The sequence below is a fragment of the Orycteropus afer genome, unplaced genomic scaffold (genome assembly GCF_000298275.1).
Source record: "Orycteropus afer afer isolate SDZICR_OR568_19922 unplaced genomic scaffold, OryAfe1.0 scaffold00364, whole genome shotgun sequence".
In the NCBI taxonomy this organism is placed as follows: domain Eukaryota; kingdom Metazoa; phylum Chordata; class Mammalia; order Tubulidentata; family Orycteropodidae; genus Orycteropus; species Orycteropus afer.
This window is the reverse complement of record NW_006921951.1, coordinates 1,503,909-1,524,554: the sequence shown is the minus strand read 5'-3', so window position 1 is coordinate 1,524,554 and position 20,646 is coordinate 1,503,909. Positions and strand designations below refer to the sequence as shown.

The window sequence follows — 20,646 nt, the reverse complement described above, 5'->3', positions numbered from 1 at the left end:
CCTTATTTCCTTTTCAGAGGCCTCTTTGTTGATGTAGAGGAATCCAACTGAATTTTGTATGTTGGCATTATATCCTGCCACGTTGCTGAACCTCTCTATTAGTTCCAGTGATTTTTTTTTTTTTTTTTTTTACTGAGTCTCTTGGGTTTTCTATGTATAAGATCATGTCATCTGTAAATAGAGATAAATTTACTTCCTCTTTACAATTTAAAAACTCATTCACTGCCATCAAGTCAGATCTGACTCATAGTGACCTCTTTTTGGGTTTCTAAAGTGGTATCATTATGGAAGTAGATTGCTCAATCTTCCTTCCAAGGAGTGGCTGATGGGTTTGAACCACCAGCCTTCTAGTTACCATTCAAATGTCTTAGGCAGTATGCCATCAGATGCCTTTTGTTTCTCTTTCTTGCCTTATTACCCTGGCTAGGACTTCTAATACAATGTTAAATAGAAGTGGTGATAGAGGGCATCCTTGTCTGGTTTCCATTCACAAGAGGAATGCTTTGAGTCTTTCTCCATTGACAATAATGTTGGCTGTTGGCTTTGTGCATATGCCCTTTATTATGTTGAAGAATTTCCTTTCTATCACTATTTTCCTGAGAGTTCTGAACAGGAACGGGTATTAGATTTTATTGAATGCCTTTTCTGTGTCAATTGATATGATCCTATGGTTCTTTTCTTTAGTTTTATGTGGTGGATTTCATTGATTGTTTTTCTAATATGGAACCATCCTTGCATACCTGGTATGAATCACACCTAGTCCTGATGTATTATTATTATTATTATTTATTATGATTGGTGAAAATTTACAGAGCAAATTCACTTTCCATATAGCAGTTCACATACACTTTGTCTCATGACATTGACTACAATTTACCACAATGCAACAGCTCCCCTCCCACTTCCTCCCAATAGTTACCTCTTCCCTTTGACCATCCTTCCATGCACTCCTGCCCCCTAAGCTGTCTCCCTGTGCATAAACAGCCTTTCTTTCTCCCATGATTGTTCTCTCCAAGGAGTATATCTACCTCAGGTAAATGTTCAACTCCTATGCCTGTCTTTTGTTTGGCTGGAAGCCACAAGTGTCGATTCACTTCTAGACCCAAATGGTAGCTGGGGGCTATAGTCTCAGTGGTTCCACCAGGCTCTATCAGACCAGCAAACCTGGTCCCCCTCACTTTTTTTTTTTTTTTCCCAAATGATTTGATACATTATTTTTTGATATGTTGTTGGATTCTGTTGGTTAGGATTTTGTTGAAGAGTTTTGCATCTATAGTCACGAGGGATAATGGTTTGTAGTTTTCCTTTTTAGTGGTGTCTTTCCCTGGTTTTGGTATCAGTTTTATGCTTGTTTCATAAAAGGAATTTGGGAGTATTCCCTCCTTTTCTATGTTCTGGAATAGTTTGAGTAGTATAGGTGTCAATTCTTCCATGGATGTTTGGTAAAACTCTCCAGTGAAACCTTCTGGGACAGGACCTTTTCTTGTGGGAATATTTTTACCACCTGCTCAATTTCTTCTTTTGTTGTGGGTCTGTTCATGTATTCTATCTCCAACTGGGATAGTTTAGGTAGGTTTTGTATTTCTAGAAACTTGTCCATTTCTTCTAGGTTCTTGAATCTGTTGAAGAACAGTTATTCATAATAATTTGCCAATATCTTTTTTATTTCAGTTGATTCTGTTGTGATGTCACCCGTTTCATTTATTATTCATGTTATTTGCATCTTCTCTTTCTTTTCCTTTGTTAGACTAGGCAGTGGTTTTCAATTTTTTCAACTTTTAGGAGAACCAGCCAGCTTCTTGTTCTGTTGATTTTCTCTACTTTTATTTTATTTTTTTTGTTTGTTTTCTGTTTCGTATTTCTGCTCTGATCTTTATTATTTACTTACTTCTGGAAACTAAGTTTCTTTTGTTGCTCTTTTTCTAATTGTCAAATTTGTTGAGGTAGAGTGTTGATTTTGTTTCTTTCCTCTTTTTTGATGTATGCATTTATTGCTATAAATTGACCTCTGAGTACTGCTTTCACTGTGTCCCATAGGTTTTGGTAAGATGTATCTTCATTCTTGTTTATGTCTAGGAATTTTATTATTATTACTTCACACTATTTCTTCTGTTACCCAGCAGTTGATGAGCAGAGCATTATTCAATTTCCACATAGTTGATATTTTTTTCCCCTTGATCTTTCTATTATTGATTTCTAGCTTTATAGCATGGTAGTGAGAAGATGATTTGTAGTATTTCAATGTTTTTGAATTTGTTAAGGCTTGTTCAGTGTCCTAACATACGTTCTGTTCTGAAGAATGATCCAAGTGCACTGGACAAGAATGTGTATTGTGCTTTTTTTGGGTGGAGTGCTCCGTATATGTCTATGAGGCCTAGTTGGTTGATTGTATTGTTGATTTCTTCTGTATTTTTGTTGAAGTTTTTTTTTTTTTTTGGTTGTTCTGTCTCTCCTTGAAAATGGTGTGTTAAAGTTCCTACTAGTATTGTAGAGTTGTCTGTTTTTCCTTTCAATTCATTAATATTTGCTTTATAGAATTTGGAGCTCTTTCATTTGGTGCACAAATATTAATTATGGTGATATCTTTTTGGTCAATTGATCCTTTTAGCATCATATAATGTCTTTCTTGTCCCTATGTTGTTTTTCACTTTGAAGTCTATTTTGTCAGAAATTAATATGGCCACTCCTGCTGTTTTTTGATTGTTATTAGCTTGATATATTTTTTTCCACCCCTTAATTTTTAATTTGTTTTTATTTTGTGTCTAAGGTGGGTCTCTTGTAGGGAGCATATCAATGGATATATTCTTATCCAATCTGCCACTCTTTTTCTCTTGACTGGTGTATCTAGTCCATTTAAATTGAGTGTAATTAATGATAGATATGAATTTATTGCTCTCATTCTATTGGGTTTTTTGTTGTGTTGTTGGTGATTTCCTTGTTCCAAATATTTTTCTGTGTTGAGTGCATTTTGTTATCAACTATTTCTTCTCTTTTCTTCATTATTGTTGGTTTTATGCTTACTAAGTCCAAATGTTTTTCTCCATCCTAGGTTTGCTTAGGGGGATTGTTAATTTTCTTTGTGGTTACCCTGAAGTAAATTCTCATCTTCTTAAGTTTGGGACAATCAGTTCTCTAAAGACATTGTGCTGTCTTCCTCTCCATTTGGAAGTTTTCTAACTAGAACTTTTGTTCTCCCTATTTGCTCTGTTGCTGATGTCGTCTACAGATTGACTCCCTTATTTCTTTGTGTACATTGTTTTATGAGCTTATTTTGAAAATCTATTTCTGGTTTGATTTCTAAGTTTTGATGTCTAATGTACTGATTTTAATTGTTGTTCTCTGTTGTGGGTTCTCTATTGGAAGGAAATTAGCATTTCTTATAGGGATAGTCTGGTTTTCACAAATTCCCTTAATTTCTGTTTGTCTGAGAATGTCTTGATTTCACCCATGTATTTGAGGGACAAGTTAGCTGTATATATGATTCTTGGTTGGAAGTTATTTTCCTTCAATGTTTTATATATGCCATCCCATTTCTTTCTTGCCTGTATGGTTTCTGCTGAGAAATCAGAACTTAGTTTTATTGGTTGTCTATTGTATGTGATATTTTGTTTTTCCTGAGCTGCTCTCAAGATTCTTTCATTGTCTTCGGTTTTAGAGAGTTTGATTATGATATGTCTTGATGACTTTCTCTTGGGATTTATTCTCTATGGGGTTCATTGAGCTTCTTGAACAGATATCTTTTATTCCTTCATGATATGGGGGAAATTTTCTGTTAGCAAGTCTTCCACAATTTCCTCAGTAGGGTTTATTTTTTATTTTTATTTATTTTTTGCCTTCTCTACTTCTGGAATTCCAATGAGGCTTATGTTGTTTCTTTTCACGTCATCTTATATATCTCTTAGGTTCTCTTCATTTTTCGTAAATCTTTGCTCTGATTTTTCTTCATACAGAGTGGCATCAAGGGATTTGTCTTCTAGTTGGGAAATGCATTCTTCAGCCAGTTCTAGTCTACTCTTTTGTCCATCCACTGTGTTGTCTAACTCTGTAATTTTAGGGTTCATCTTCTGGATGTCTAACTGCTGTTTTTGTATGAATTCTAATTGTGTATTTATCTTGTTATTTTGTTTCTGAATGGTTTTCCTGAATTCTTCCAGGGTACTGTCTGTCTTCTCATTGGTTCTGTTTGTGGTTTCCTAAGCTCTTGGAAAATTCTATATACATATCTTTAGATTTGTTTCTTAGGTAGCTCTATTACCTGTTCTTCCATGATAGATAATCCTTTACCCTGGGGTTTTGTTTCTATTTTTTTTTTTTTTTGTTTTGAGGTTGTCTGCTGTTTCCTAGACATTTTGAAGTTGTTGTCTTTAGTTCCAATAGTTTTCTGGCTGAGTCTCTCAAGTTTTCTACATATAGGATCACATCATCTGCAAATACAGATAGTTTTACTTCTTCTTTGTAAATTTGAATGCTTTTTATTTCTCTTTCTTTCTTTATTTCCTTGGCTAGGACTTCCAACACAAAAATAAAAGTGGTGATAAAGAGCATCCTTGTCTGGTTCTAGTTTGCAAGGGGAATGCTTTGAGTCTGTCTCCATTGACAATAATGCTGGATGTTAGTTTTCCGTATATTCTCTTTATTATGTTGAGGATTTTTCCTTCTATTCTTATTTTGCTGAGAGTTTTGAACAGGAATTAGTTTTGGATTTTATTAAATGCCTTCACTCCATCAATTGATATGAGCATATGGTTCTTTCCTTTTGTTTTATTTATGTGAAGGTTTACATTGACTGTTTTTCTGATGTTAAACTATCCTTGCATATGTGGTATGAATCTGACTTGGTCATAGTGCATAATGTTTGGGATATGTTGCTGAGTTCTGTTGGCTCAGATTTTGTTGAAGATTTTTGCATCTATATTCATGAAGGATATTGGTCTGTAGTTTTCCTTTTTTAGTGGTGTCTTTACCTGGTTTTGGTATCACTGTTATTATGCTTGCTTCATAGAATTAATTTTGGAGAATTCCATAATTTTCTATATTCTAGAATAGTTTGAGTAATATAGGTGTCAGCTCTCCTTTGAGTGTTTGATAGAATTCTCCAGTGACACCATCTGGGCCAGGACTTTTTTTGTGGGGAGTTTTTTAATGATCTGCTCAATTTATTCTTTTGTTATGGGTCTGTTTAAGAATTCTCAGACTGAATTAATTTAGGTAGGCCTTACGTTTCTGGAAAGTTATCCATCTCCCCTATGTTCTCGAATCTACTGGAGTGCAGTTCATATTACAGTTATCCTGTTTATTTCAGTTGGTTCTGTTATGATGTTGTCCTTTTCATTTATTATTCATATTATTTGCATTTTCTCTTTCTTTTCCTTTGTTAAATTTGCCAGTGGTTTGTCAATTTTGTTAAACTTTTAAAAGAACTAGCTTCTTGTCTTGTTGATTTTGTCTTTTTTTAATGTTTTCTTTTTCATCTATTTCTGCTCTGATCTTTATTATTTATTTCTTTTCATTTCGTATTTACAATTGCTTTTCAGTTTATTTTGAGAATCTTTTTCTGGGTGGGTTTCTAGATGGTGGTGTCAAGTATCTTGATTTTGATTTGTTGTTTTCCGTTGTGGGTTTTCTATTGCTAAGACTCCTTTTAGCATTTCTTATAGGGTTGGTTTGTTTTTCACAAATTCCCTTAATTTCTGTTTGTCTGGGAGTGTCTTGATTTCACCCTCATATTTGAGGGATGTTTTGGCTGGATATATAATTCTTTGTTGGTAAATCTTTTCCTTCAAGATTTTGTGTATGCCATCCTATTGCCTTTTTGCCTGTATGGTTTCTGATGATAAATCAGAGCTTAGCCTTATTGGTTGCCTGTTGTAGATGACATTTCATTTTTCCCAAGCTGCTCCCAAGATTCTATCTTTGTCTTTAGTTTTGGAAAGTTTGATTATGATATGCATTGATGACTTTCTCTTGAGGTCTATCCTGTATGGGTTTTGTTGAGCTTCTTGCATGGATATCTATTATTCTTTCATGATATGGAGAAAATTTTCTGTTAGCAAGTCTTGGACAGTTTTCTCAATGATCCCCCCATCCCCACTTGCTCAGGAGCATTATGATAAATGGAGAAAAGATTGAAGTTGTTGAAGACTTCGTATTATTTATTTCTATAATGACATCAATGGAAGCAGCAGTCAAAATATCAGACAATGTATAGCATTGGGCAAATCTGCTGCAAAAGACTTCTTTCAAGTGCTGAAGAGCAAGGATATCTCCTGGAGGACCAAGAGGTGCCTGACACAAGCCATAGTATTTTTAATCACTTCATATGCAAGTAAGAACTGGGCAATGAATAAGTAAGACTGAAGAAGAGTCAATGCTTTTGAGTTGTGGTGTTGGTGAAGAATGCTGAAAGTACCATGGACTGCTAAAAGAACAAATTTGTCCAGAAAGAAGTGCAGCTGTAATGCTTCTTGGGAGCTAAAATGGCCAGACCTTGTCTCACTTGCTTTGGTCATGTTGTCAGATGGGACCATTTCCTGAAGGAGATCATGGTTGGTAAAGTGGTGGATTAACAAAAAAGGGGAAGGCCTTCAACAAGATGGATTGACAAAGTGGCTACAAAGATGGGCTCAGGTATAGCAACAATCGTGGGGCTAGCACAGGACTGGGTAGTGTTTCATTCTGCTGTACATACGGTCACTATGAGTTGGAGACAACTCAATGACACCTAACAACAACTTGTTCTGCAATTCCAATTAGGCATATGTTATTTCTTTTCAGGTCATTCCATACAACCATTAGGCTTTTTTCATTTCTCTTAATCTTTGTTCTGATTTTTCCTCCTAAAAGCTACTGTCAAGGAACTTGTCTTCTAGATGAGAAATGTATTCTTCAGCCAGTTCTAGTCTACTCTTTTGTCCTTCCAATATATTACCTATCTCTGTAATTTTAGTGTTCATCTTCTGGATTTCTAACTGCTGTTTTTCTATGATTTCTAATTGTGAATTTATTTTGTCATTTTGTTTTTGAATGATTTTCCTGAATTCTTCAAGCGTATTGTCTTTCTTCTCTTTGCTTCTGTTTATGATTTCCTTGATATCTGTTGTCTGTTAAAAGCCATAGGCATATATTTGTCTCTGCTAATGGTTTTAAAGACAACAAACCTTTTCCAGGAAAGCTTCAGAAATACTTAACATTCTAAGGAGTATTGATAAATTATGTCATTTTTTTTTTTTTAAATAGCAATATGACTGTTCATTCATATAATTTCTTTTCCTTTTAAAATTTTATTTTTATTGAGAACATACACAGCAAAATATACCTTAATTTGAGAGTTTCTGAATGCATGATTTAGTGATATTTTAAATTCTTTGAGTTGTGCAAACATTCTCACCCTCTTTTTCTGAACTGTTCCTCTCCAATAAACATAAACTCACTGCCCTCTAAGATTCCTATCTAATCTTTCAAGTTGCTGTTGTCAGTTTGATCCTATGTGGATAGTTCTTAAAATAGCAAAATGCTCAAGACAGACTTTATTTTATTTTATTTTACTGGTTAAGCTAAAATATTTGGCTTTAATAAAACTTCAGGAGATATTTTTGGTCTAAGGTTTTAAGATCATCTCAGGTAATTAGTTTTAGGGGTTCATCCAGTCTCCATGGCTCTAGTAAGTTTGGAGTCCATGAAAATTTGAAATTCTCTTCTGCATTTTTTCCCTTTTGATCAGGATACTTCTATAAAATCTTTCATCAAAATATTCAGCAGTTGTAGCCAGGTGCCATCTAGTTCTTCTGGTGTCATGGCAAAAGGAGACAGTTGTTTATAGAGACAATTAGCCACACATTCCATATCTTCCTCATATCCCTAACTCTCTTTCTTCCTTTGTTGCTCCAGATGAATTGAGACCAATTCTAGTAAGCTTTTAAGACCCCAGACACTACCCTTGGCAATCTCGGAGGTAGAACAGAAGCACTAAACACATTATTAGGCAAAGAAACATGGATGTCCCATGAAATCATGACCTTTACCCCCCAATCCAAAGAATCAAATTTCATGAGGTGTTTCATTGTACATAAGCAGCCTCAGCAACTACTTTTTATAGGTGTTCAACTTATTGACAGCAATTTCAATAATGAGTTGTGTAATCTATCCATAATCAATGTGATTTTTCCATCATTCTCTTTTCCTCCTCTCTCTCATCCCTGATAATCACGAATAAACTTTGATCTCTATACATTTATCTTTTCTTATCTTTTTATATAAGTGAGGTCACACAACATTTCTCCTTTTGTGATTGGCTTATTTTGCTCAGCATAGGAGCTCTGGTAGCACAGTGCTTAAGGCACTTGACTGTTAACCAAAAGGCTGGCAGTTCAAACCCACTGTCCACTCCTCGGAAGGAAGATGGGCAATCTACTTCCGTAGTGATACTGCCTCGGTAACCCAAGGAGGCATCACTATGAGTCAGGGCCGACTCGACGGCACATAAGATGACAACAGCAATGTCTTCCAGCTCCATCCATACAGTAGCATGTATCAAAACTTTATTTCTCCTACTGGCTGAGTAGTATTCTATTGTATGTATGTATCTCATTTCATTTATCCTTTCATCTGTTAATGAGCATTTAACAGTTGTTAATGTTAAATGTTTCCACATTTTGGCTATTGTGAATAGTGCTGCAATGAATATTGGTGTATAAGTTTCCTATTGAGTCTCTGCTTTCAAATATTTTGGGTAGATACATTCCTGTAATTTTTAGTCACATAATTTTCTAGAAGTAGGTATTAAATACGCAACTTATTTTTTAAAAAGCATTTAGCAGAAATTGAGATGAATTTTGTACAATGTTTATTCTGAGCAACAAATATAATGGCCATAATCAAGGGGCCCATAATGGTGTGTTTTCTTTCTTGCCTCTATTTTGTCACACATTGTCCACAGATTGTGGTATTCTGGTCATTGGCAGGCGTTATACTGGAATAATTTCAACCTTTCTGCAGGTGCTTAATGTCAGCATTTGAGAAGCAGAAATAAAAGGCCCTCTATCTCCTCTGTCCCTTGCTAACAAAATTTGTAACAAATCTGCAGCATATTTCATGAAAATGACTTTTAAGTAAGAAAGAACTATTCTAAACCTTCAGAAGTAACATTTTGATACATTTGAACAATAGTTTTTGCAAAGGTCTAACTTCCAACCCAATCCGACTACCATGGGGTTTATTCCAACTCATAGTGACCTTACAAAACAGAGTAGAACTGCCTCGTAAGGTTTCCAAGACTATAAATCTTACTGGAAGTAGACTGTCTCATCTTTCTCCTGTGAATCAGCTGGTGGATTTGAACTGCTAACGTTTTGATTAGCAGTTCAGTGCTTTAACCACCACACTACTAGAACTCCTTAAGGATCAACTTAGGGTCATGAAAGTAAGCCAAAAATGCACCCATATTTTGTCTTGATTCAGTGTTCTATTTTTACTTCATAAACCAAATTTTTACATATCATTTGAAGAGATTCACATGAGTTATAAATTTCATGCTTAATATACCAATATGTATCAAGGAAAATCCAGCTGAATTTCTATTTTTTTCTTTCTTTGTGGTAGCTTAGCAAGTAGTGGGCTCTACATATCTAGGTTTGTACAACAAATAAGCAGAATCATCCCAGTTCCTGGGTTTTGGAGGCTCTACTTTTCACCCTTCTTAACCAGGCAACTTTCCCTGACCATAACACCTTCACTGTAAATTTGTTGCTCAGATATTTCATTCCCTCTCCCAATTATAATAAGTATGCAGAGACTCACAGAACAGTTCCCCCTCTATTAAATTATTTGTCTGAGTCTGTTACAGGTGTATATTTGGATCAAGTCACTACCTTCATGGCATGCCAGAGTTCATGAGCATCATAAGATGGTGGTGGGTACATGAGGCCAACCATAACATCTTTGAAATGATCTGAAAGATTCTCCTTCAGGTCACCAATCAAATCCTACGAGGGGAAAAGTAAATGATTTTATTAAAACAGTTACCAAATTTACAAGAGAAATGGGATAATTTTAGAAAATCTTCTACTAACATTTCCTTTTCCCCACAATCTCACATAATAACAAGTGTGGTTTTGAGTCATGTGTAAATGTGTGGATTGAACCAGATTACAGACTTCATAGTTTGGAAATGACTGACTTAATATAGTCTTTCCTTAATTCCTATCCCCAACAGCTCTTAATATTTCATTATGAAAATGAACAAATTTGAAACTTAAGAACATTTTATTTCAGAGTTCTTAGTTTTCATGTGTGAAATTAATAGATATTATTTCTTTTAAAAAACTTTTGTTTTATTATATATTATATTATTTAATTTTATCATTATAGTAGTCTCATTTAACTGAGAGTCTATAGTTGTGTAATTGCCAAAGAAGATACATGAATGGATTTAGTAAGTAACCTTGGAGTTATCTTCAAATATCAGCTAGATTAATGTATTTCTTTAAAATATGGAAGGTGAAACACTAAAGAAAAAGATAAGCATAATGATTTTATTTTTCTTGGACTACAGTACAAAAATATGAAATTGATCATTTTATTTTATTTTACTTTTCTAATACAGGGTGGAATTTAAAAATACACAGAATTTATTTTGGGTAGAATTACAAACATATCTTTAAATATGAAGATATTTAAAATAAACATATTTAAAATATTTAAGATATATTAAAATATATTAAACATATTAATGATATCTTGCTAAAATATATAGATTACTCAGTATTACATTTAAAAACATAAAATACATTTGTTTTAGTTTTAAAGTGGTTCAATGATGCAATTCAAGTATAAGATGTCTATGATGCATTATAAATAATATTGTCATAAAAACAAAACAAACTTACTTTTCTTTCCTTTCTCTTTTTAGGATAACCCTACTTTTCCTATTCAGTTGATTTCTTTTTTTCTATTTTAGAAAATAAAAGTATTCATCATAAAGTAGTAATTAATAACAGAATTTATTGAATTTGTGCTTGGATCAATGAATATACCATGGACAGCAAAAAGCAAGAACAAATCTGTCTTGGAAGAAGTACAGCCAGAATGCTCCTTTGAATCAAGAATGGCAAGATTTCATCTTGCGTACTTTGGACATGTTGTCTGGGGGAACCAATCCCTGAAGATTGTTTGGCAAAGTAAAAGGTCATTGAAAAAAAGAGAAAGATCCTCAATGAATTGTATTGATACAATGGCTTCCACAATGCTCAAATACAGCAGCAATTGTGAGGATGCTACAGAATCTGACAACATTTCATTCTGTTCTACATAAGGTCTCTATGGATTGAAGCCAAATGGATGGCATCTACAAACAACAAAGCTAGTATAAGAGTGTTGTCTGAATTAAGATAAGAGAGGAATAGATAAATAGGATTAGGGAAGATTTTAGGGAAGTGGGATGTGTTTACAAGAGGAAGGACAAATAGCATTTTGTTAGGTAACAGAGAAGTACAGTCAGGGGTGATCATTATGAGTAGTGTGAATAGGTCAATTTGAAGAGACTAAAAGATCCATATGGAAAGAAGATGGACAGGATTTACAGCAAAGAATTGTATGATGATTTAGGATTTCTGCTCCTGTGGAAATTCAGAAATCAGGTTACCTTTTGAAGATAAACAAACTCTAAACCAAAACCTAGCCTTTAGAAGGCTGTGCTGAAGGAAATTATTCTGGTGGTGATATAAATTATAATTTGGAGAAGACAGGGAGATCATGTGGGTGGGAGGTGATAGCTGTAGCTACTTGAGGTCATGTGAGCCTGGAATGAGGTAGTGGAAATAGAAAGAATAAGAAAACAATTATTTTGAAGGAAGACTAGTTATATCCTGAAATTGACAGTTGGTTTGCCAAAATTTCTTACCCTGTCACAGTTGTTATGTGTTTATATGTAAAAATTATAAAATCACATCTAACAAATTACTTTAAAAAATACAATCACTGATTCATTCAACAGATACTTGATTTACCAGGCTATTCCTGAGACTAGGGGCTCCAATATTCAACTACATAGTTGGTGTCCCTTCTCTTAATAAGCTTACATTATAATGGAGGAGTAAACTGAGATTCATCAAAGACTCAAGATTTTGATAGATTAATTTTAATAGTCACTATATTTTATCCGTTAGCTCTGGTAGCATAATGCCTAATGAACTTGACTGATAACGAGAAGGCTGGAGGTTCAAACCCACCAGCCACTCCTCAGAAGGAAGTTTGGGCAATCTACTTCTGTAGTGATGCCACCTCAGAAACTCAAAGAGGGGTCACTACGAGTCAGGGCTGACTCTACGGCACCTAACCACAACAACATATTTTATTCAATTATATTAAATCAGAAATAATTGCAGCCTCTATTTTAAACTGGGAGCTCTGGTAGCATAGTAGCTAAAGCACTTGACTGCTAACCAGAAGGCTGGCGGTTCAAACCCCCCAGCCACTCCTTGGAAGGAAGGTTGGGCAATCCTACTTCCGTAGTGATACTGCCTCGGACACCGAAGGAGGGGTCGCTATGAGTTGGGGCCGACTCGACGGCACATAACAACAACAACAACAACGTTTTAAACTGGTTGTCTGAAACAAAGAAATATTATCAAATGACCACGTTCTTTTATTAAATATTTTCTGTTTGTTCTATATTTTCAGAGTGAAGGTACCGGGATTTTGGGAATGGAGTTTTTACAGTTTTATACGTTTTAATGATTTTTGAGAGATTCAAGATGTTCAAAGAGAGATTATCTTCCTATACTTGACTCTAAAAGACCACCAATGTATCTTCCATATAGACATATATGCACATAGTTAAAGAAAGCAAGATTAAAGGATATATACAAGCAAGTAGATATACTGATGATGTCACTTATAATATATATCTGGCAAATATCATCAGCCTACCTGGGCCAATGGATTAAATACCTGCTAAGTGCTTTAATATACTTTATTTATAATTCTCATAACAATCCCATGAAACTCTTATTATTATTACCATTATCATAATGAGGAAATTGGGGCTTAGAGAAGACAAATAACTTGCTCAAGTTCATATGACTATTAAGTGATAAAGTCAGAATTTAAACTCAGTATTCTGATTCAACTCTGAGTCCCATGAGCCATTTATCTGATCTATCGATCTATCTATCTATCTATCTATCTATCTATCTATCATGGGAGAGCTCTGGTAGCATAGTGGCTAAGACACTTGCCTGCTAACCAGACGGCTGGCGGTTCAAACCCACCAGCCACTCCTCGGAAGGAAGGTTGGGCAATCCTACTTCCGTAGTGATACTGCCTCGGAAACCCAAGGAGGGGCCGCTATGAGTCGGGTTTGACTCGGCGGCACATAACAACAACAACAACATATATATATCATAGATAGAGAGATACAAAAAAAATAAATAAATAAATAAATAAAAATCACTGCCATTGAGTAGAATCTGACTCATAGCGACGCCCACTTGGGTTTCCAAAGTGATATTTCTGCAGAAATAGATTTCCCAGTCTTCCTTCCAAGGAATTGTTGATGGGTTTGAACCACCAGCCTTCTGGTTAGCAGTAAAATGCCTTAGGTACTACACCACTATATACCACAAAATCAAACTCACTGCCATCAAGTCAATTGCAACTCATAGCGATAAACATTGAGTTCCCAAGGCAGTAAATCTTTATGGAAGTAGAAAGCCTGGTTTTCCTTCCACAGAGCTGGTGGGTTTGAACTGCCAACCTTCTGATTAGCAGTCAAATTCTATAGGCACCGCACCAAGAGAGCTCCATATATATATATTTCTGTTCCACTCTGCACAGGTGTGAACTGACCCACTGCCTACAACAATGGGCTGAGACATAATGATGATTTTGAGGATGATGAAGGATCAGGCAGTGTTTCATTCTGTTGTACATATAGGGTTGTTATGAGTTAAACCAAACTTACAGGCTCCTGCAACTTACCACAACTGCATATGTTGCTGTTTACTCTTCCACACACTGATTGAATACCAGTTTTATAAATTCTCAAACATCCCTTTCTACAACATATTTCCTAAATTATAATACCTCTATTTGCTGATGTATCATGATGCAAAAGGAGAAGATACAGCTGCAAACATCAATAAATTATCAGAATGGGATGTATGAAAAAATGAATCTAAGAAAATTGGAAGTTGTCAAAAATGAAATGGAATGCATAAAGATCAAAATCCTAGGGATTATTCAGCTGAAATAGACTAGCATTGGCCATTTTCAATAGATAATCATAAAGTCTACTATTCTAGAATGACAAATGGAAGAGGAATAGCCTCACATTCATTGTCAAAAAGAACATTTCTAATAGATCTTATACTATGTTCATGTGCCACAGTAGGTAATCCTTAGTTTACATTTACTACCATTCAATTTAGTGAATTTTTAATTTTTTATTTTTTTTTACCACATCTGTACATAGACCAGGTGGCTGTTGCCTGAACAGAACAAGGGATGCTGCATGGTGTAAAATCAGGAAAGGAGTATGTCAGGGTTTTATCCTTTCACCATACTTATTCAATCTGTATGCAGAAAAAATAATCCAAGAAACTGGATTATATGAAGAAGAACGTGGCATCTTCTGGGACTGGAGGAAGACTCATTAACAACCTGTGATATGCAGATGACACAACTTTGCTTGCTGAAAGTGAGGATGACTTGAAGGACTTATTGATGAAGATTAAAGACTACAGTCCACAGTATGGATAACATCTCAACATAAAGAAAATAAAAAATCCTCACAGCTAGACCAGTAAACTGTATCACAATAAATGGAGAAAAGATTGAAGTTGTTCAAGATTTCATATTACTTGATTCCACAATCAACACCAATGGAAGCAGCAGTCAAGATGTTAGATGACCTATTGCACTGGACAAATCTGCCTCAAAAGACCTATTTCAAGTGCTGAAGAGAAAAGATGTTTCCTTGAAGACTAAGGTGTGTGTATCCCAAGCCATGGTATTTTCAGTCACGTCATATGCATGTGAGAGCTGGACAATGAACAAGGATGGTTGAAGAAAAGTTGATGTTTTTGAGTTATGGTGCTGGGGAAGAATACTGAAAATACCATGGACTGCTAAAAGAACTAACAAATCTCACCTGCAAGAAGTGCAGCCAGAATGTACCTTGGAAGTGAGAATGGCCAGACTTCATCTTACCTACTTGGTCATGTTGTCAGAATAGACTATTCCTTGGAGAAGGATATCATGCTTGGTAAAGTGGAGGGTCATTGAGAAAGGGGAAGGCCCTCAATGAGATGGATTGACATGGTGGCTGCAACAATTGGCTCAGGTGTAGTAAAGATTGTGATTTTGGCCCAGGACTGGGCAGTGTTTCATTCTGTTGTACATAAGGTTGCTATGAGTTGGAGCTGACTTGCTGGCACATAACAACAACAAAAACTGCACCATAAGAAAATTTTTAATCATTTTACTAATATTGGTTTCATAAGGTAATGGTGTAGTGCCTAAGACATTTGACTGCTAACCAGAAGGCTGACAGTTCAAACCCACCAGCTGTTCCTCGGAAGGAAGATTGGGTAATCTACTTCCCTAGAGACATCGCCTGGGAAACCTAAGGAGGGGTCACTATGAGTAGAATCAACTCGATGGCAATGTTTGTTTTTTTGGTTTAGAAATAAGTTATTCTTTTTTGCATATTTTATTGTTCTTTAGGTGAAATTTTACATAAAAAAATAGGCTCTCTTTTAAAAATTCATTCAAATTGTTCCATGACATTGATTAAAATTTTTGCAATATCTAAGCATTCTCATTATTTCCATTCTGTTGTTTCCATTTTTCTAGCTTCCCTGCACGCCTTGCCTTCTCATCTTTGCATTTGTGTAAGTGTTGACCATTTGGTCTTGTAGAGTTGATTGTCTAAGAGAAGCAATTTTTCTTTAATAGGACTGGGGCAGGTGTCACATGAGACTCATAGGTGAGAGGAAGAGTTGGAGAATTTATTCAAATAAATTTTGTGTAGAATCCTATTTGTTTCACAAATTTTCCTAAATTCAGCATCTAAGTGTAGTATAGTTCCAAATATACAGAATATACTTTATATGCAAAATTAATAAATAAATAAAAATAAAAAACTTAACTGCCATCGAGTCAATTCCAACTCATAGCGACCCCTACTGGGTGTCCAAGGTGGTAAATCTTATGGAAGTAGATTGCCTTTCCAAGGAGTGGCTGGTGGGTTTGAATTATCAATCTTCTGGTTAGCGGTCAAATGCCTTAGGCACTGCACCACCAGAGCGCCTTCAAGACACTTACTCACTCACTGCCCTCAAGTCGATTCTGTTTGCTCACTCACTGCCCTCAAGTCGATTCCGTTGATTCTGCAACGCCTCCTTGGGTTTCCAAAGCAGTATCTCTACGAAAGTAGATTGCCCAGTCTTCCCTCTGAGAAGTGGCTGATAGGTCTGGTTAGCAGTCAGACACCTTAGGCACTATACCACCAGAGCTCCTTGTACTTTATATATAACATAAATTAATGTGTAAACAAATGAAATGATACATGAATGAATGCATGAATGAAAGAATTTGGAAGGAAAAAGGATTTTATTGATAAGATATAAGGGATAAAGACAATGTTTAAATTGAAGACATTTTCAGGCATTACAAATGTCTTTTATTTTATCTAATTTACATGCGGTTGATTACTATCCTCCCCACATTTATAGAGATATGATTAGTTTAAACTGGGCAATCTACTTCCGTAGAGATACCGCCTTGGGAATCCAAGGAGGGGTCGCTATGAGTCAGATTCTACTGGAGAGCAGTGAGCATCAAGTATTGCATTTAAAGTATGCTGAACTTGGTACCACCACTAGATGGAGCTTGTATATCTTTGTTTTGCAACACTGTATGTATGTAGTGTTTTGTGAAGTTATATATATATATAAATATATGTATATACATGTGAGTTTTCAAAAGATTTCAATAAAATAATATACATTCAGTAATAGAAACAGTATCAGATATTGACTATTATCTTTAGGATATGCAGGTTCTTGGAGATAGAATGCTTAGGTTTCAATCCTGGCTGTGCAAAGTCCCAGCTGTGGGATCACAGGAACATTTGCTAACCTCTTTTTTTGTGTATCTGCTGCCTTGCCAGTAAAATAAGAATAATAATTGCACCTATCTCATAGATCTCATAGAGATCTCATAGAGTTGATGTATTAAATAACTATCAGATAAAACTCTGAAACTATTTCCTAAAACATAACAGGTACTCACAATGTGTAGGTTTTAAAAGTTTTAGTTGAAGAAACTCTATAATAATAAAATAAGAATTTTACTCTAGATTAAAAGTGACTAATTATTAGCAGTGCCAAAACTCAATTCCTCTCTCATTCACTCTCTCTTCCTATCTTTCTACTTTAGAGATGGATGGTACTGTGTTTCTTGCATCAAATTGCCAGTAAATCCTACTGTTTACAAATATATCCAGACATTAATGATTTATTACTACTTCTAATAGCACTACCCTTAGCCAGGCCATCATCATCACTCTCCTATGTTAATATGATAGCTTCCGAATGAGTTTCCCTTCTCCTTGCATCATACAGTATTCTCTCAACATGTCTGACAGTGTGGTCCTTTAAATATACAAATCAGATTAGTCACTTCTCTGCTTAAGATGCTCTTCCACTCCAAACACCAGAGTACAATATAGTTCTCTTGTATAGTTGATCTCAGAAGAAAGTGAACCACCCAGGAGTTTTATCCCATGTAAATATCAAAGTCCTTACAATGGTTGACAAGGTACTTACTACATGATATATTCTCGTCACTTTTCTGCCCTTATCTCCTATTACTCTTCTTTCTCCTGATATCTCCATTCCAATTGCAGTGGTCTTCTTATTGATGCTGGGAGAGCAGACCTGCTCTGGCCTGGTGGTCTTTGCTTTTGATCTTCATTCTACCTTGAATGTTCTTCCCCTAGATTTTCACATGACTCACATCTCCCTACCTTCAGGCCATTTCACCTGTAAAATTTTCTCAGTGAATTGTACCCAGGTGAAATTGAAAAATTTTACCTGACATTAGAACTTCCTATATTCCTCTCTGGTTTTATCTCTTTTTTTGCTTAACATATAACATACTTTACTAATATATGTTTTTAGTATTTATCCTGGGGGCTCTGGTGGTGTAGTGCCTAAGGCATTTAACTGCAAACCCACCAGCCACTCCTCAGAAGGAAGGTTGGGCAATCTACTTCTGTAGTGATACTGCCTCGGAAACCCAAGTAGGGGTCGCTATGAGTCGGATCTGACTCAATGGCAGTGGGTCTATTTGTTTTTTGTTAGTATTTATCCCATCCCAGTAGAATGCAAGCTCCATCATGATAAGGTTTTTGGTTAAGTTTTATTCATGGCTGCTTACCAGCACATGGAAATGTGCCTGGTATACAAAACACACTTACAAAACTGGTATTAGATGAATGAGTGAATGAAGACCAATTGTAACCCAACAAGCAATTCTTTCATGTCATTCTAGGCAATTCAAAAATAAAGAAACCAAGGTTCTTGTCCTCAAGCAGTGGAAGGGACTAATATACAGGAATCCCAATTACATTGCAAAGCAAAATGTAGTAGTGGTAATGGTACAATATTATTAAGACACTGGGAAGGAGATAGTACTTTCTTTTCGGAAGATAAATATAGAATAATATGTTTAAATAACTAAACTATCAAGTTCAAAGAAGAACCTTCAAATAGGTTCTCTAATTAAACTCTCAAATTATCACTCGGAGTTATATAAATAACTTTGCAGATGTAATCTTTGGAGTGTGACTCTCCCCAGCCTAACTGCCTTTGCTTTCCTCTTTTCTAAAGACTTGCCCTAAAGCGGACTCTGCAGGAATCACAGCTTGGCCTTACATTAAGCTAATAAGTACTTACTTTTCAAATTGAGCAGTTATATGTTGTTGATGAAACTGCAGATTGCCATGTTGCAGCTATTCTGATCACTCCATTTAAACTAAAAGTAAAATCACAATTTCTTCTGTCCTGTCCCTCTTAGTTTTCACTAATTATGGGTAATCAGAGATAAGAAGTAGAAATATGACTAAAGTCTTGCTTGCCAGAATAGTGTCAAGGGAACCATTTCATACACTTTTAACTTATATGACCTTTCCTATGATCATAAAAATGATACTTGCAGTTTAAACAACATGATGATGTAGGCTGTACAAAATACATCTTAGAATTTGTCTTAATTCTACCCTACCAGTAGTGGCAGTCACTGTATAAATCCTTGAACAATTTTATGTTATATTATGGAAATATTCCTGCAACCTGCTTCTTCACTTAGCAGTGATTAGTGAGTATTCTTTTGAACAGCTTCATTTTACAGATTTTTTCAATGATTTTATTCAGTGCTTCAATTGTTGACAGACTTTGAGTTAATTTTTCTCTGGTGATAAAAATAAAACCTTGGTCTTAAGGAGAAAATGAAAGGTAAAACTCTCCTCCTCTGAACACCAAATAAAGAATATAACAAAAATTCTTTTACAAGCATGCTTGATCTCAGAAGAAAGGAATTCCATGGTGTAAATACCATGAGAGAACTAAAAACCACAAAGTAAGCAAATGATTGATCCAGATGATCTTGGAGGTGATTGGGGAAGACGGAGCTGGTTTTACAGCTATTTGGTTGAGCTTTAATGCCCAAGGACAGGAGAACATTTATTGAACCTGTTAACACAGGGAATTAAGCCTGAAATCCTTCATAAGAAGTTAGGAACCTCAAAGGATAATACCCTCAGTATAAATGTTATATAAGGAAAAACAAAACAAAACCAGCATTCAGCATTGCAAGATGGGTAGAAAGCTGACCTATCATTGATAATGAGTTTTGAGTAGAGGGATATTCTACTCAAATATTCTTTCTGACTGTGATGCTTAAGATGTATGTCACCTTGGATGGACCATGATTCTCAAGTGTTTGGCAGTTATGATGTAGTCACCCCTCATGATAAAATCTGACATAATCACCTCCATGATCAGATCTGCTATGAGCAGCCATTAAGTTGAAAGGGAGTTTCCTTGGGAGTGTGGTCTGCACACAATAAATATGTGGATGTTCTGGCAAAACTCTCTGACTTTTTTTGCTCTATCTAGATCCTATATCTGCCTCATCATCATCTGACCTTGGTTCTTTGCACCTGTGTCAATGGCCTGCCATATTGCTTTCTTATCTTGGGATTCATCAGTCTCTACAGCCTGTGTTCTAGCAGCCTTCTGTCTGACCTGCTCATCTCGGTTTTTTGAGCCCCAGTAGGTTTGTGAGTCATGAGAAACCTCTTGCCTGATGTCTGACCCAGAGACTTGAGACTTGCCAGCCTCTACAACTGCATGAGCCATTTCCTTGAGATAAATCTCTCTATATATACATATATTTATAAGCTTCACTGGTTTTGCTTTTGTAGAGAAACCCACCTGAGAAATTTGGTACTAAGAGTAATTCTAGAGAAACAAAATCATAAAGAGTTTTCTAAGTTTGTTCTGACATCTGAGTAGTCTTAAAGGCATCGATGACTCTGTCTCCCTCAGAAAAGAAGGTGCTGCTAATCTATGCTATGAGTTGGCA

At 35.5% G+C, this 20,646-nt stretch overlaps 1 protein-coding gene across 1 annotated transcript in view; it reads right to left on the bottom strand.

Moving 5' to 3' along the window:
- ANXA10 (annexin A10) overlaps positions 1 to 20,646 on the bottom strand; it is a 119,441-nt gene that overhangs the window by 77,276 nt on the left and 21,519 nt on the right. Inside the window, exon 3 of the mRNA XM_007952892.2 lies at positions 9,867 to 9,980. Within this exon, the coding sequence (XP_007951083.2) occupies positions 9,867 to 9,980 (114 nt within the window). The remainder of the gene's footprint in view (positions 1 to 9,866; positions 9,981 to 20,646) is intronic.